This window comes from Puma concolor, chromosome C1 (genome assembly GCF_028749965.1).
Source record: "Puma concolor isolate L17-30 chromosome C1, mPumCon1.1.hap2, whole genome shotgun sequence".
Classification (NCBI taxonomy): domain Eukaryota; kingdom Metazoa; phylum Chordata; class Mammalia; order Carnivora; family Felidae; genus Puma; species Puma concolor.
Window position 1 is genome coordinate 12,679,743 of NC_141674.1, and position 16,532 is coordinate 12,696,274.

Sequence of the window (16,532 nt, forward strand, 5' to 3'; positions counted from 1 at the left end):
TTTTGATTGCTGTTAAAATCTCCTTTCTAGTGGGGCACCTGGGTGGCTCAGTTGGTGATGCAGCCAACTTCGGCTCAGATGATGATCTCGCAGTTCGTGGGTTCGAGCCCCGCGTCGGGCTCTGTGCTGACAGCTCAGAGCCTGGAGTCTGCTCCCCACCTCTCTCTGCCCCTCCCCTGCTCATGCTCTGTGTCTCTCTTTCTCAAAAATAAATAAACATTAAAAAAATTGAAAAAAACCCATAGGGGTACATGTGCCCCTATGCATCAGCACTCCTGTATCCCTTGGGTAAATTCCTAGCAGTGCTATTGCTCGCTCGTAGGGTAGTTCCATTTTTAATTTTTTGAGGAACCTCCACACTGTTTTCCAGAGTGGCTGCACCAGTGTGCATTCCCACCAACTGTGCAAGAGGGTTCCCCTTTCTCCACATCCTCGCCAGCATCTGTAGTTTCCTGATTTGTTCATTTTAGCCGCTCTGACTGGTGTGAGGTGGTATCTCAGTGTGGCTCTGGTTTATATTTCCCTGATGATGAGCGACGTTGAGCATCGTTTCATGTGCCTGTTGGCCATCTGGGTGTCTTCTTTGGAGAAGTGTTCTAGGTATTCTTTAAAATTTCCTCTCTGATTTCTTTTTTGACCTGTTGATTGTTCAGTAACATAGTTTTTTCGTCTTCCTAACTTGTGGTTTTTCTCATTTTCTTCTTATAATTAATTTGTGGTTTCATACCACTGTGGCTAGAAAAGGTGCTTGATAAAATGTCAATTTTCTTGAATCTACTGAGACTTCTTTTGTGCCCAGCATGTGATCTACCCTGGAAAATGTTCCCTGTGCCCTTGCGAAGAAGAATGTGTATTCTGCTGCTTTGGGGCGAAAAGTTCTCTATACACCTGTTAAGTCCATCTGGTCTAATGTGTCATTTAAGGCCGATGTTTCCTTATTGATTTTTTTGTTTGGTTTGGATGATCTGTCCACTGAGGAAAGTAGAGTAGTAAAGTCTCCGACTATTATTGGGTTGCTGTCAATTTCTCCGTTTAGGTCCGTTAAGATTTGCTTTCTAAATTTTGGTGCTCCATGTTGGATGCATAGATGTTAATAAAAATTACATCTCCCTCGGGATTGACCTCTTTATCATTTGTGTAGTGCCCCTCTTTGTCGTCTACTACGGGCTTGGTTTGCAACTCTACTTTGTGTAAGTATCGCTACCCCAGCTTTCTTTTCATTCCCCTGTGCACGGAATATCTGTTTCCATCCTTTCGCTCTCAGTCTGTGTGTGTCCTTACTTCAAAGTGAGTCCTTCGTAGGGAGTGTAGAGATGGGTCTTGCTGTGTATCCATTCAGCCGCCCTCTGGCTTTTGATTGGAGCTTTCAGTCCATTTACATTTGAAGTAATTGTTGGTAAGTGTATACTTACTGCCATTTTGTTAATTGTGTTCTGGCTGTTTTTGTAGTTCCCGGTCTGTCCCTTTCTTCTTTTGCTCTCTTCCCTTGTGGTTTGATGGTTTTCTCCTGTTATGTTTAGGTTCCTTTCTCATTTTCTTTTGGGTATTTACTATAAGTTTTTCCTTGTGCTTACCTTGAGGTTCATGTAAAATCTCCTATTGGCAATAGCAGTCTGTTTTAAGTTGATAACAGTGTAATTTTAAACAGATTCTAAAGCTTTACCTTTTTACTCCCCACCCTTGATGTTTTATGTTTGATGACACATTTTATATTTTTTTGTTTCATGCTTTTCCCTCAATGAATTATTGTGATTTTAGTTAATTTTAGTACTTCCATCTTTTCATCTTTAAAAAAATTTTTTTTCAAACACTCTTACTTATTTTTGAGAGACAGAGACAGAGCGTGAGCAAGGGAGGGGCTGAGAGAGGGAGACACGGAATCGGAAGCAGGCTCCAGGCTCCGAGCTGTCAGCCCAGAGCCCGATGCGGGGCTCGAACTCACGGACCACGAGATCGTGACCTGAGCCGAAGTTGGACGCTTAACCAACTGAGCCACTCAGACGGCCCTACATTTTGTCATCTTTATGCTTGCTGTAGAAGTGATTGGCTCATTACCTTTGCTGTACATTTACCTATTCCAGTGAGATTTTTACTTTTGTATGTTTTCTTATTATCGATTAGTGCCATTTCTTTTAAGCTTAAAGGAGTCCCTTTAGCAGTATTTGTAGAACTGGTTTGGTAGTGAAGAACTCCTTTAGCATTTGCTTATCTGAAAAGCTCTTAATGTCTCCTTCAATTCTGAATGGTAACCTTGCTGGGTTAGAGAATTCTTGGTTGGGAGATTCTTCCTTTCCGCACTTTAAATGTGTCAGGCCGCTCGTTTCTGACCTGGAAAGTTTCTGTTGAGAAATCTGCTGATAGCCTTGTGGGGTTTTCCTTGTACTTGACAAGTTTTTCCTTTGCTGCTTTCAGGACTCTTCCTTTAACTTTTACCATCTTAATTACAGGGTATCTTGGTGTGGTTCTCTTCGAGTTCATGTGGTTTAGAACTCTCCGGGTTTCTTGGATCCAGATGTCTGATTCCCTCCCCAGGTTAGGGGAGTTTTCAGTCATTATTTCTTTTTTTCTGGCTCTTTCCCTCTCCCTTCGCCTTCTGGGATCCCCGTAATGTGAATGTCATTCCACTTGATGTTGTCCCAAAGGTCGCTTCAGGTGTCTTCACTTTACTTAATTCTTTTTTCCTTTTGCTGCTCTGCCTGGGTGTTTTTCATTGCTTTATTTTCCAGCTTGCTGATTTGTTGTATTTCATCCAGTCTGCTGTTGGACCGCTCTCGTGTATTTTTCAGTTCAGTTATAATTTCCGTTTGGTATTTTCTTTTATTTTTCTCTCTCTGTGTTGAAGTTCTCCCTGTATTCATCCATCCTTCTCCTGAATTTACGGAGCATCTTTATGACCATCACTTTGAACTCTTTATCAAGTAGATTGCTTATCTCTGTTTCATTTAGTTCTTTCTTTAAGGTTTTGTCTTGTTTTTTTTTTTTTTAATTTGGAACATATTCCTCTGTCTCTTCATTTTGCCTTACTCTGTGTTTTTCTGTATGTATTTAGGTAAATCACTGACCTCTCCCAGTCTCAAATGAATGGCCTTATGTAGGGGAGGATGTATGGGACCCAGAAGTGGAAACTTCTTGGTCTCCAGAGCCAGGTGCTCAAGGGCTGTCCCCTCTGTGGGCTGTGTGTGCCCTCCTGTTGTGGTGGGACTGTGGCTGTGACACATTGGTAGGTGGGGCTGGCTCCTGGCCTGGCTGTGGGCATGTCCACGTCTACTGGGGCACATTGGTGGACAAGGTTCTCAGTGGAGTACACCCACTGGCACTAGTAGGTTACAGGGAGAATTCCAAAATGGCGCCCACCAGTACCATTCTTAGTAAGATAGGCTGAGATGGACAAAAGGGCTCCTACCAGGGTCTCAGTGCATGGGCAGAGCCCCTGCTGTTTTCTGCCACTGTGGCAGACCCTCTAAGGTTTGTAGTAAATGGATCTTCTTTATCAGTGGCGTATGCTTTTTTTCAAATTGGCGTTTTCAACTGGTTTCCAGGTTGAGTGAGTGTGTGCAAGCCCCTTAAGAGCAAGTTTCCTGTTCCTTCCGGTTTTCTAGAGTCTCTGAATATAATCCCCATTGATTTTCAAAGCCTGGTGTTTTGGGGGCTCATCTCTCCTGTGCAGGGTCCAAGGGTTGGGGTGCCTGATGTAGAGCTTGAATTCCTCATTCCTCAGGGAAGTTCTCTACCTTTGATATCCCTCTTGATTGTGACTCGCCACGGCTGGGTTTTTTCCTCTGGTGCGTCGGTGTCTCTGCCTCTCATCTGGTCTCGACACCATCCTTTTATATTTCTTGTGGAGGCTCAGTTCATTCAGTTTCCAGGTTCCTTTCAGAGGGAATTATTCCACGAGTATGTGTAGATAATTGTGTCCGTGGGAGGAGGTGAGGTCAGGATCTTGCTGCTTCACCATTTTGAACCCCGCTCCCTGCTGTTTCTCATCAATTTTTGGACATTATGTGTTGCATCCCCACAGATGCAAAGATTCGGATGCAGAGATGTAAAGGATTAGGATTTGACTCACATGACCCACCTCCCTTTCCCGATTGTTCCGTTAGTTGCCTTTGTAACTCTAGATGATATTCATAAGATGCCACCTCCTCTTGTGTCGCCTTTTGGCCCTGACTTTCCCTTGTGTCACAGGGGCATGCTAGAGCTTGGTCTGTTATCCCTTTCCTAGTTCCTTGTTCATTGATGTCATGTGGGTAGCTTGAGATGGCCCATGTTGGAAATATTGACACCATGGGAATCGGCAGACAGGGCAAACCAGGATTCCCCACCAGTAGTTAAACACTTCCCAGCACACTACTCACTGCTAGGCTTCTGAGGGTCCCTTCTAGCCCTGAGTCTGGTTCAGGCAGAGGCTGGGTTAGTTAGCTTGGCCTCCCGAGGCTCAGCTGGCAGGCCCAGCCCAGCACCAACACCCTTCTCTCTGTGCCGCAGCAAAGCTTCGAGGCGCATCAGGACGAGGCCGTGAGTGTGACGCACATGGTGAAGGCGGGTAGCGGCGTCTGGATGGCCTTCTCCTCTGGTTCCTCCATCCGCCTCTTCCACACTGAGACACTGGAGCATCTGCAGGAGATCAACATCGCCACCAGGACCACCTTCCTCCTGCCGGGTGAGGCTGCTGTTGGGCATCGCGCCCTGCTGTCCTGGGCCTGTGCGGGGAAGATGCTGATATCCGTGCAGCATCTTCCGTGGCCAGGCGGAGGTGCCTCCTGGTCAGCCCATGTTGTTAACCCTCATAGGAGTGTTTGGCCGGCATCAAAAACTGGGCCTTCGAGAGGGGAGACAGCAGGGTCGGGATTCGAACTCAGGGCATCGTTCCAAAACCTCTCTTGCTGTTGTCGCTCTTCCCTCTCACCCCTCGTGGGAAATGAGGCTCCAAATTCAGCAGACTTCCAGATCAGGAAGCTGCTAAAAAGCCATACTGGGTGGGAACCCAGGCCCGTCTACACCTGCCGCCCCTCAGGTTGACCAGACACCCAGTTCTGCCTCCCATCACGTTCGGAACATGAGGCGAGGGGCAAGAGAGAAGGCCGACAGGGGTCTATTTCTTTAGAGGTTTTTCTAAGAAAGGCAGCTGTCTCTCTTAGTTTGCTGGTTGGGCTTTGGAGGCAGGCGGAGGGCGAAGGGCTTGGACGTCATCCCCTTGGGGCCCTGCTTCCTCCTGCAGAGCTACTGGTGATGCTCAGTGGAGAGGAGTAAGGTTGGAGCTCGCCTAATACCCTGCTCCTCCCGCATCTGCCTCTGTGGAATCGGCTCCAGGCAGCGCCCTTACCGTCTGCTGTCCAAGGTGCTGCCCAGACCCTGCAGGCCGTGCTGGAGGGAACCAGGGCAGACACCTGCTCAGGGCCCGTTCCTACCCCCGGGCTGGCTTTAGAGCTTGGCCCAGCCCCCAGGAGACAAATAGACTGGTCTGGGAGGATGTAGAGGCTCCATCCTGTCCAAACTGGGCTAGGTTTGGCAGCTGGGAGAGCCGAGGGGCCCTGGGGCCAGGGACACGGGCCCGGCATGGCAGGTGGGGAGCTAATTGTTACAAGGACTCAGCAGATGGGCCGTGTGGAGGCCAGAAGTGGCTGTGTGCTGAGCTGAGGGACTGATCTCCCCGTCCTGTGAGGCTGGGCCAAGGACAAGCACGTTAGCCAAAACCTAAGGGGCCGCGTGGGGGCCTCTGTTTTACCACAGAGGCCTGGTCCCTGACCCCAGCCAGGGGACCCAGAGATCACCCCCAGAGATCCTGCTTCCTCCCGGCCAGGCACAACAATGGTCCCTGAGTCTGGCCTGGTGGCGACAGGGGGTGGTGGTTGCTTGCTCCACGTTCAGCGGTGGCAGTAGCCTGCCACAAACCCTGCGGTGAGCTGGGTTCCAAGTGTTTTACGTACAGGGTCGCGTTTCACCGTAACCCCATGAAGTGGCTTGTCCGTGGTCACGCGGCAGGCCAGAGGCAGGGCTGGGAGTCTATGGGAGAGTCCCACGGTGTATAACGGGGAAGACATGGTTTCAGAGGTGGCCAGAGCCCTGGCTCGGCCACTGTGGGGCTTGGGCAGGTCTCTCTGCCTGCTGGTCTGTGGTCCGTCTGTGGGACTAGACAGAGGGCTTCCTGGCTCCGGATAAATGCCTTCAGGCATGGGAAGACACCTTGCACGGGCTTGGAGCATGGTAGGTGTGTGAGGAGAATAAATAGGGCCATAATACACTTTCCAGGGTGTGCTGTGTGGGCTCTGTGGGACCTGGGTTATGGCTCTTTGCCTGTTCTTCCCTCCTTCCCTCCCTCCTTCATCCCTGATTTCCCTTCCTTCCTTCCTTCCTTCCTTCCTTCCTTCCTCCCTTTCCTTCCTCCCTCCCCTTCCTTCCCTCCTTCTTCAGTTTCATTGCATTTCACAGTATTTAGCCATTATACAAGGTAAATCTATTTTACCTATGATAGAAATTTCTCTATATCACAAAAATATTTCCACATTTTGCTGATAGCTAAATTACTTCAAGTTAGTGGAACAACAAAATAAGTGGGCCTTTTAAATCTCCTCAGCTTCATCTGGGGGCAGAGGAGGGGAGAGAAAGAATCAGCCCGTCAGGCCGTCCGAGGCGGGACTGGCGGGCAGACCCGGATGCAGGTGGACAGCCGCAGCCCCCTCGGGCACAACTGTGACTTTACCACGTGAGCTCAAAATGCATCTGCACACCCACTGGCTTACTTGTTCTCCGCAGTTACCCTTTGAAGAAGGAAGGGCATTCGCTATCTTATGATTATGTCAGGGCCAGGTCAACGGAGGCCCGGGAGCCTAAATGACCTCCTGGAAGGTCATATGCCCAGGAGGCCGGAGCCAGGCCCCTAATTGCAGCCTCTCCGAGACTTACTGGGCAGCGTCCCCATTCCCAGGCCTCAGTTGCCCCATCTGTACACGGAGGGGCCGAGATCTGAGTCGGAGCCTGGCCGTGGGGCACAGGGCGGACCAGAGCTGGAGTCAGGCTGGCTCTGCTGCCACCCAGCCCCGTGACCTGGGGCAGGTGGGGAACCCCTGGGATCCCCGGTCCCTGCCTCCCAGGGAGGTTGGGCCTTGCCTGAGGCGGTGCAGGGACAGCACCCCATAGTCTCTGGCTGGAGTGAGTCCTGGTCCACGGCGGTGTCATTCAGGGGCATCATCTTTGTTCTCATCTTCGTGGCCATCCCTGCCCCTCGCCGTACCCGCCCTGTGGGCTGCACATCTCCCAGGGTGCCTCCCTGCTCCGCCCCCACTCTCCAGCCCATGTCCTTCCGGCTGTACCTGCTACATCCAGCAGACAGAAGCCACCTCTCGCTGGCCAGACCTCCCTGGGGCTGGGCCCTGGGACATGTGGGCAGGGGGGGAGGCTTAGTTTCCCCAGGGCTTAGTGCCCCGGGCCTCCTCTGCCAGGCCTGACCGTTCCTAGTCAGCGACACCGTGGAGCCTGGGGCTGGGGCCAGGACCCCCCCAAACCCCAGAAGAGCCGGGCCGGAGCTGCCCCAGGGAGAGGGCGGCTTCAGACCCGTTTCACACTGTGCCCCTGGCGGAAGAACAACAGAGCAGGATTCGTAAATTCTTTATTAGAAATATTTTTAAAAGGCTTTTAAGTATTTTTTTTCTTCCCCCGCACCACCAAATGAAATAATTGCATAATTAGTAATAAATTTGTTCCTCCTCTAAGTGTGGACTTTTTTAAGGGCGTGTTAAAAATTTATCACGCTTCCTTCCCCCGACCCCTTTCTTCCTCTCTTGTACCCGGCTGGTATTAATGCATTTTTTGAACCTAAACTCCCCCCCTCCTCCTAACTAGACAGGTCATTAATAAAATGTTCTCCAAGAGCCTGAGCCTTTTAAAGTTGTATATCTCCAGATAGATGGCTTGGGTGAGTCGAACACTGCTGCATTAAGTCTCTGTGATAAAATATTTATCCACCATTAGAATTTTTTTTTTTTTTTCCTTTCGGACTGTTTGTGAAGTGTCTTGATCTTTTCCTCGAGGCAGACAGGGAGGAGGAAGGGCCCTAGAATGAGGTCTGCAGATGAAGTCATTTCTCAATGCTGGTGGCACTTCTTTGGGTTTCCTGCTGCCCTCCTCTCGTCTGCTGGGTCTCAGCTGTCCAGTGGGGGCCGGGAGGATGCGGGGGCATCGGGGAGCCGTCTCTTGCTGGGCTCACGGCCCCAGGGTTCCCTGGAATAGGAGGTGAGGCAGCGAGATGAAAAATTTGCCACTGCTCGCTCTCTGGGCTTAATTATTTTTGTGGGTTTATGGCTCTGATGGAGCTGATGTTGAGCCACGAGTCTAGGTCCTTTTAATAATCACAGACGTTATCCTAATGGCCTCCTTTTATTGATTGTACACTCTGGGCTAAGAGCTGCGCCCAACTGTGTGTGTGTATTATACAGACACACGTGTATTTCCAATAATCATAAAACTGAGCGAGGCAGGTTTATAATACTCACGGATAGAGAAGGGAAAGAAAATGACTTGTCAGTTCGCACGCCCCGTGCGTGACACCCGCACCCGTGTCCTTTTTCGCTATTCTGCTCTCGCTCGTTCATTTGTTCACGAGCCGAGGGCGCTTGAGCCACGAGCTGGGGAATCAACTCAACTCTGAGTGTGCAGATGAGCTGCTGCCCTCACGAGGCTTCCATCTGCGAAAGCAAGCGGCGAGAGAGAGAGAGAGAGCGAGATGGGGCGATGGAGACCCTGACCAGGGCTGAGCGGGGGCCAGGTGGTGAGGAGGGGCTGGGAGCACCCGCCGCCGGCCGGGAGCCCGTCCTCCTGGTTGGTGTCTGCGCGTTTTGAGCTGATGCGGGCGTGGGCAGGAGCCCCAGCTTTGCACACACCCAGACCCGTTCGTGAAACGGCCCTTGTTGTCCAGAGACGGGCCCGGCTCTTCTTCCTGGGGTGTGCGTTCCCGTGTTGAATCAGCACCGCGAGTGGGACTCCGTTCGCGTCGCGTGGCCAGGCCCACCATGTGCGTCCGCGTATCCGGGAGGCAGCGTGGCCTTCCACCCCAGGCCCGCCCTCCCGTCGGAGTCCCAGGCACTGCCAGGCGCCCGGCTGCTCGAGACCAAACACCTTGGAGTTGCCCTCGACGCCTGTCCGCTCTCTGCCATTCGACTTCGGACCGGATCTCGAACGAGCTGGCTTCTTGTCGTCCTCCAGGCCACCATGGCGTCTCGCCACCACATCTCTGCCTGGCTGGTCTGCTTGCTCCCTCCCTGCCCTCCACCACACTGAGGCCAAAGCGCTCGCTCCTCCAAGCCAGGCCACCCACGCCTCTGCTCAGACCTTCCAATAGCTTCTAGAATGTAGCTTCAGAACGAACAGTCACCGCTCTTACCCTGGCCTACCCGCTCTCTGCTTGTCTTGAGCTCCACCCCCCTCCCGATCCCCGAGCTGCGCTGGCTGTAGTCTGCTCCTGCCACCCTCTTATTCTTGCCACAGGGCCTTTGCATGTGCTGTGCCCCAGGCCTTAGCTCAGGGCTCGGGGTGGCTGCCTCCTCCTTGTCCTTCGAAACTCACGTCCCCACGCCTGCTTCCCTATCCTTCCAGAATGTGGGGGTAAGTCAGGAAGCTCAGGAACCTTCCTGCCCACTCTCTCCCTGCCCCATGCTCCCATCTGAATCCTCTGCCTGGTATTTATGTTCCTGGTTTATGTCTTCACTTCCTCTTTCCGCTCTCTAGACTGTGCTAATACGGTAGCCGCTATGACGATGAAAACCGGATGAAATGAAAAATTCAGTGCCTTAATCCCACCAGCTACATAGCCCGTGTCCACGAGCCACCTGTGGCTAGTGGCTGCCGCATCGAACAGCGTGATCCATAACATTTGCATCATCACAGAAAGTCCTAGAGTGTTTGCTCCTCAAGAGCAGAACTTCGCGTGTGTGGCTCCCACTGTGCCTCCAGCACTGAGTGCAGAGTCCTGCGCGTAGTAGGTGCTTGGGGTGTCCCGGAGTGCCGAGTGAGTGGGTCAGTGATGGTAGAGTCCATTGTGTTAGACGGTGCCGCGTGAACCCCGACATGGGAACCCTGGGGAGCCGCCCCGTTCGGCTCGGAGGCTGTTTGCCGTGCACAGGAAGCTTGTACCCTTACACGCGTGGAACCGCAGTAATGTGCTCAAGAGCGGAGAGGCAACAGAGGCACAGACTGCAACCAGCAGACCTGAGCCCTGCCCCTGCCCCGCACTCACCAGCTGGGTGACCTCGTTGGGCCTTCCTGTCCTCATCTGGAAAACGGGCATAACATCCGTGTCTCACACGTGTCCCAGGCCGCTGCAAGGCTTACGTCCGACCAGACTGGGTTTCTGTGTGCTTTAGAAACTCCAGAGTGCGGTCCCTGGACCAGCACGCATCAGTGACACCCGGGTACTTGCCAGAAATGCAGTTGGGGGCCTCCTGGCCCTGCTGTTGGTGCTGAGACACGTCCAGGCCGCGAACCGGTGCTCCGAGCGTCATTTCACACACCGCGTGGCATTGCTGTCGCCATGGCACATGGCATGAGTTCGAATTTCCTTTTAGGGAGGAGCTGGCCCCTCTCAGGGGGGCAGGAGGAATCGGGCAAGAAGCAAGACGGCCCTTTAGGAAGGCAGGGGGGCGTCGGTGTCGCCTGTCCCTCATGCCCTTTTCCGGCGACCGTCGTCGTCAACAGGGCAACAGCAGTAGCATCTGAAGGCGCCTTTCTGTGTGTGCCGTGTGCCGGGCACTGGGTTAGGTGGTTTCCGCTCAGTCGTTGACTCATTTCATCCTCAGGACGAGGCTGTGGAATATCGTCATTGTCCCCTCTTGCGGGTGAGGGAGCCACGGCGCAGAGGGGTTTAGGGACCGGCCTGGGTCATGTAGCTGGGAAGGGGCAGAGCCCGGGTTTGAGCCCAGCGCCTGGCCTTGGAGACCCCGCTCTGGGCCACTGTGGGGCGTTGCTCATGCTGCGCTTCCTGCCTGTAAAGGGCGGAGGGATCCCCGCACTGTCCCTGCCACCGCATTCTTGATGAAACGAAGAGACGGCACCAGGGGGACGGTCAGGCGCTAATCTGGACCGCCATCAGTAACATGCTGGTTCCTGGCACGTCAGGCCAGGGGCTGCCGGGTGCGCTGTGCCTTCACCCAGGGAAGGGCCCGCGTGGGCGGAAGGACAGGCCTGGGCTGGAGACCGAGGGACTGCGGCAGACTGCCGACTCGCCTCGCTTCTGCGTCCACGCCGGCTCCCTTCCCAGGCATCCCATGTGCGCCAACATCCGCGTCGCCCTCAAACCCTTCTTTGCTCCCCACCTGGCCGCGGAGGGCCCCCACGGGCCAGCTCCGTGGCCAGTGGCTCAACCCCCTTGCCTCCTCGGGCAGTCCCACTTTCCCTGGGTGGAAACAGGCTGGGTAGAGGGGCACTCAGCTGGGGGATCCAGCCAGGTCAGCCTCCCAAGCCCATGTCCTGACCACACCCCCATCCAGCTTCCTGCTGGTCTCACAGGAGGAGCTGTTTCCTCACCTCGAAGCCCCCAGAACCCACTGCCGTTCCCGGGGGAGGCTGTGCGGCTCACGCTGGCTTCTCTCTCCGCAGGCCAAAAGCACCTGTGTGTCACCAGCCTCCTGATCTGCCAGGGTCTGCTCTGGGTGGGCACCGACCAGGGTGTTATCGTCCTGCTGCCTGTGCCTCGGCTGGAAGGCATCCCCAAGATCACAGGTGAGGCTCTGGGAGCCCGTCTGGGCAGGGCCTGGGACAGTCAGCTGCAGGTGGCCGGGGAGGGCGTGTCTCGTGCTCAGGTGTTTAGGCATCATTCTCCAATGTCCTCTGTCACCACAGGTGGCGCTGTGGCACGGCGGAATTATGTCCTCCCCTCCCCCTGTGGCTTCAGGATTCGTGGGGATCCCTGAATAGTGGCCGGGCCCCTGGAGGGCCGAGGTGGGGAGGGGGAGGGGGGAAGCCCTGAGGGTAGACCAGCCCAGCCGGATCTTGAGCCGCCCTCCCGGCTAAGGAAGAGTCTCTTCCTAAATCCAAGATCTGTTTCCATCACAGAGATCATTTTGCTCCTCCCGGTGTCAGTCCTTGGGTTTGCCAGGACGTATCGGGCAGAGACCCTGCCCCCCAGCGCTGACAGTCTGGTGGAGGCAGCTGAGGCCTGGGGTGGCGGGTGCTATGCCGGCAGGTGTTCCGGGCCCGCGGGGCACAGAGACGCAGGCGCTCAGCGATCTGTGGGTGGGTCAAGAAGGAGGTGCGGCGGGAGGGGCTCGAGCTGGGCTTTAGGGGATGGGGCGGAGCGGCAGGTGGGTGGGGAAGGTTCTCTGGGCGGAGCCAACGGCTCGGAGAGACGTGTGGCTGGCGCTTTCACACTGATGCCCCCCCCCCCCCAAGTGGTTGATAAGGTCGTTGCTGTCCCCTGTCCCGCTCCTCCACAGAAAATAGCCCTAGGGTGTGGGAGAGCCCCTCCCCCGGAGGCTCCAGCATCCACTGCTGTTAGTAAAACCAAAACACCACCCAGAACGTTCTCCAAGAGAGGTCTGGGTGCCCCCTCCAAAACTGGGCCTCTGGGCCCCTTCTCCCTGCCCCACTCTTGCAGGGAAAGGCATGGTGTCGCTCAACGGTCACTGCGGGCCTGTGGCCTTCCTGGCTGTGGCTACCAGCATCTTGGCCCCCGACATCCTGCGGAGCGACCAGGAGGAGGCCGAAGGGCCGCGGGCGGAGGAGGACAAGCCTGACGGGCAGGCTCACGAGCCCCCGCCCGCGAGCCGCGTGGGCCGAGAGCTGACCCGCAAGAAGGGCATCCTCCTTCAGTACCGCCTGCGCTCCACGGCCCACCTCCCGGGCCCGCTGCTGTCCGTGCGGGAGCCCGCGCCCGCCGACGGCTCGGCCCTGGAGCACAGTGAGGAGGACGGCTCCATCTACGAGATGGCCGATGACCCGGATGTCTGGGTGCGCAGCCGGCCCTGCGCCCGGGACGCCCACCGCAAGGAGATCTGCTCAGTGGCCATCATCTCGGGGGGGCAAGGCTACCGCAACTTCGGCAGCGCCTCGGGCGGCAGCGGGAGGCCAGCCCCGTGCGGGGAGACGGACAGCGCCCTCCTCATCTGGCAGGTGCCCTTGACGCTATAGCCCCCACGGGGGGCGCGCAGCCGCGGGCGTGGCGACCGACAGTCATGCGGGGTCCTCCCGGGAGCACCGATCGCCTTCCAGGGACCGTGGGGATGGGCCTGGGTCTCCCGGAACTACCTTGGCCGAGCAGAGGAGAACCTCTTCCTTTAAAAAAAAAAAAAAGAAAGGAAAGAAAAGAAAGAAAGAAAGAAAGAAAGAAAGAAAGAAAGAAAGAAAGAAAGAAAGAAAATAAAGGAAAGAAAGAAAAGGAAAGAAAGAAAATATTTCAGAGTTTTGGGGGAGGGGTTTGGGTGCGGGGAGAGGATACCTCTGGAGGAAATGGCCTTCTTTTTAAAAGCAAAAAACAAACACAAAACCTCACAACTGCCTGGCAAGCCCAGCACCTCTTGTCCGGGCCGAGCGGGGCTCAGAGACGGCCACGCGCCTCTCCTGGACGGGCGTGTGCGTGTGAGTGTATGAGAGCGTGTGGGCTGGTGTGTGAATATATATAAATACGTATATATGGTGTACATTATGTGTATAAATGAAGTCTGTACATATTGGAGCTCTGGGAGATGCTGGAATAAAAGGCAAGAAGAACGTGAGTGCTTGGGCTGACTTTTTGTTTTCTGAGGTGTGACGGAGGCACGAGGGCAGGAGGTAGGGCTGTTCCGGAACCAGGGGGACCCCGCCATGGCACAGGCCCCAGAGTGAGCCGTCCGGTGCACTCGCCATTGGCCACGTGTCGCTTTTTATTCGTGTAATTAATTAAAATGAAACGAAATCACAAATCCAGGTCCTGAGTCCCATGGCCACGTTTCTTGGAGAAGCCCCACGGGGTGGGGCGTCTTGGAGAAGCGTCTTGGAGAGCCCCACGGGGTGTGTGCCTCCCACACTACAGGTCCAGCTATTTCCATCATCCCGGAAAGTTCTCTTTTGCCCGAGAAGGGGCTCTTGGGAGCTTCTTTCCTGAATAGTTTCTCTTTGAAGTTTATTTATTTATTTTGAGCGAGAGCGAGCGAGCAGGGGGAGGGGCAGAGAGAGGGGGGGCAGAGGATCTGACGTGGGTTCCGTGCCGAGGGCAGAGAGTCCGACGCGGGGCTCAAACTCTGAACCGCGAGATCATGACCTGAGCTGAAGTCAGACGCTTAAGCGGCTGAGCCACCCAGGCGCCTCCGAACAGTTTTTGAAGCCAAGGCTGCCGTCCCCGCTCTGGAATGGTATGGAGGCAGGTGGCGTTGGCACCTGTCACTGCCGACCCGGGAGGGAAGGGAGGCGAAGGGCTTCACCGTGTGCGGGATAGGGGTCTGGGGCCATTGCTGTGGGCAAGGGGTGAGGCAGGGAGGGGGCCGAGGGAGGAAGGGGTGAGTTCCAGATGCTGGTGGCAGAGCCCAGGCTGTGGGGTGCGACTGGCGGGCGGGGCTGCCTGGGGCCCCGGCTTCCTTCTCCTGGCTCAGTCTCCATCCTCAGATGTCTGGAGCTGCCTGCAGGCAAGGCAACAAAACCGATCCCCCCCACCCGAAAGGGAGGTGTTTTCTCCGTCTCCCCACCCACCACCTCACTGGCATCTGTCCACCTGTCTGTCCACCTACCGCCCGCCCACCTGTGTGTCCTCCCTTTCACACTTCCCGGCTTCGCAGCACCAGGCACCAGGCGGCGGGGAGGAGGGAAGCAGAGATCAGCGGGGGCGGGAGGCGGACCTGTCAACCAGACCCAGCTGTGCAGCTCGATGGCTTTCACGGACGCCCCGGGAAGCCGGGGGACAAGAGCCACCACGGAGAGGCCACGGCAGCCAGGTCCTAACCACCTGGAGGGCTCTCGCCCACTGGAGGAGCCGCTCACTCACTCACCCCTTTCCGCAAACCCCTTGAGCTCCTGTTAGATCCTCGGGCACCGTGTTAGTTGCTGGGGCCGCGGAGGTGAGCGAGGCCTCAGCCGCCTCCGCCCGCAGGCAGTGCGCAGTTGGGTGGGGGGTCCCCAGGAGGGGGAGAGGGGAGCCGTGTGTCCGCAGGAAGCGTGGTCGTGGACGCTGGCCATTCAGGACGCCGGACGTTGTGTTCCAGACGAGCCCATCTTCTCTCAGCCTCAGTTTCCCATTTAGTATCCAAGGGAGACTCACCACTGTCCTGCCCCCTGCTGGTGGGAGAGGAAATCAGGTGCACTGCGCCTGAGCTACTTACTGAATGCCGTCCGGGTGGGGCTCCCATGGGGGGGGGCCTTGATCCCGTTAGTCAAATGCTGGTTGAGACGTTTCCTAGGACAGCGATCGACCGGTAAGTTGCGGCCGCTTGGGCCGGTGACCAAGCCTGGGGGCTAGGATCTGGCAGGCCTGTGTTCCAGTCCCGCCCCATGAAAGGCCTGTCGTGTGTCCTTTAGCCCGTCCCTTCGCCTCCAGGCCTCAGAATCCTCACCTCTAAACCGGGGGCGACGACGCTTCAGGGAATTGCCGAGGACAAGCGGTAACGAGTCCGTGGAAAGCACCCGGGACATCCTCCAACAGCAGCGTTGCGATTATCCCTTACATCACCACAGCCTGCCTTGTTCCAAACGATTTGAGGCAGACTGTCTTATTAAGAAGTCCCCCTTCTGTGCAGGAGTGGGCGTCTGGGAGCTCTGCGGGTCTGTTAGATCCTAGCCCTACAGAACGCTCGCTCAGCTGAAGGGGACCCGGGAGATCCTCAGTGACTGACTTAGCTCCACGGCGAAATTATCATATCAGTCAACAGCCCTTCTCCAGAGTCTCTGACAACAGAGCGAGGGTGGGCTGGGGGCGTCTGGCGGCTCCAGAGACGTGGAAACACGTCGAGGACGTGCCTGGCATGGGAGGGAGAGAGGCCCTCGCTTTAAGGGGCTGATCAGAGTAACAATAACCGCAGCATTTTGGGAGCACTCACGTGTCCTCGTGGCCGCTCTGCTGGTGAGGGACTCGAGGCTCAGGAAGTAATTCCCCAAAGGCAGCATCAGGGCCTGACTCCTGCCCCCAGACCACCCTGCCTCCAAGAGTAAAACTGGAGACAGACCAGAGTTCCAACGATGCTTTCCCCGCTCACCAGCTGTGTGATGTCAGGCGAGCACCTTAACCTCTCTGTGCCTCAGAGAGGAGATAGGAACAGTCCAGGCCAGGGGAATTGAATTGTCAGTCATTCCACATTTACGGAAAGCCTACTGTGTGCCAGGACCCGGATCCAGGTAGGCACTTGGGTAGAGTGGGGTGAACTCTGCACACGGCCCGGCCCCCATTTTGCTGATGGGCACAGAGGGCACTGACAGTAAGTAAGGACAACACGTCACGTGGTGTTTGTGCTCTGGACAGAGAACACAGATGCCGGGAGGTAGAGAGGCTGCAGAGGGGGCTTGTGATGTCAAAAGCAGGGTTGTCTGGGGAGGCCACACCGAGGAGGTGACATCTGGGCCAAGACCTGAAGGAGCAGCAGACA

The 16,532-nt window shown here is 55.6% G+C and overlaps 1 protein-coding gene across 12 annotated transcripts in view; it reads left to right on the plus strand.

Moving 5' to 3' along the window:
• Positions 1-13,700, plus strand: part of ARHGEF10L (Rho guanine nucleotide exchange factor 10 like) — a 160,412-nt gene extending 146,712 nt beyond the window's left edge. For all 12 annotated transcript variants that reach the window (XM_086715822.1, XM_086715821.1, XM_086715825.1 and 9 more), the window contains 3 exons: positions 4,486-4,660; positions 11,587-11,709; positions 12,584-13,700. In XM_086715822.1, coding sequence (XP_086571948.1) covers positions 4,486-4,660; positions 11,587-11,709; positions 12,584-13,116 — 831 coding nt within the window. In that variant the 3' untranslated portion in view covers positions 13,117-13,700. The remainder of the gene's footprint in view (positions 1-4,485; positions 4,661-11,586; positions 11,710-12,583) is intronic.
• The last annotated feature ends 2,832 nt before the right edge of the window (positions 13,701-16,532 follow it).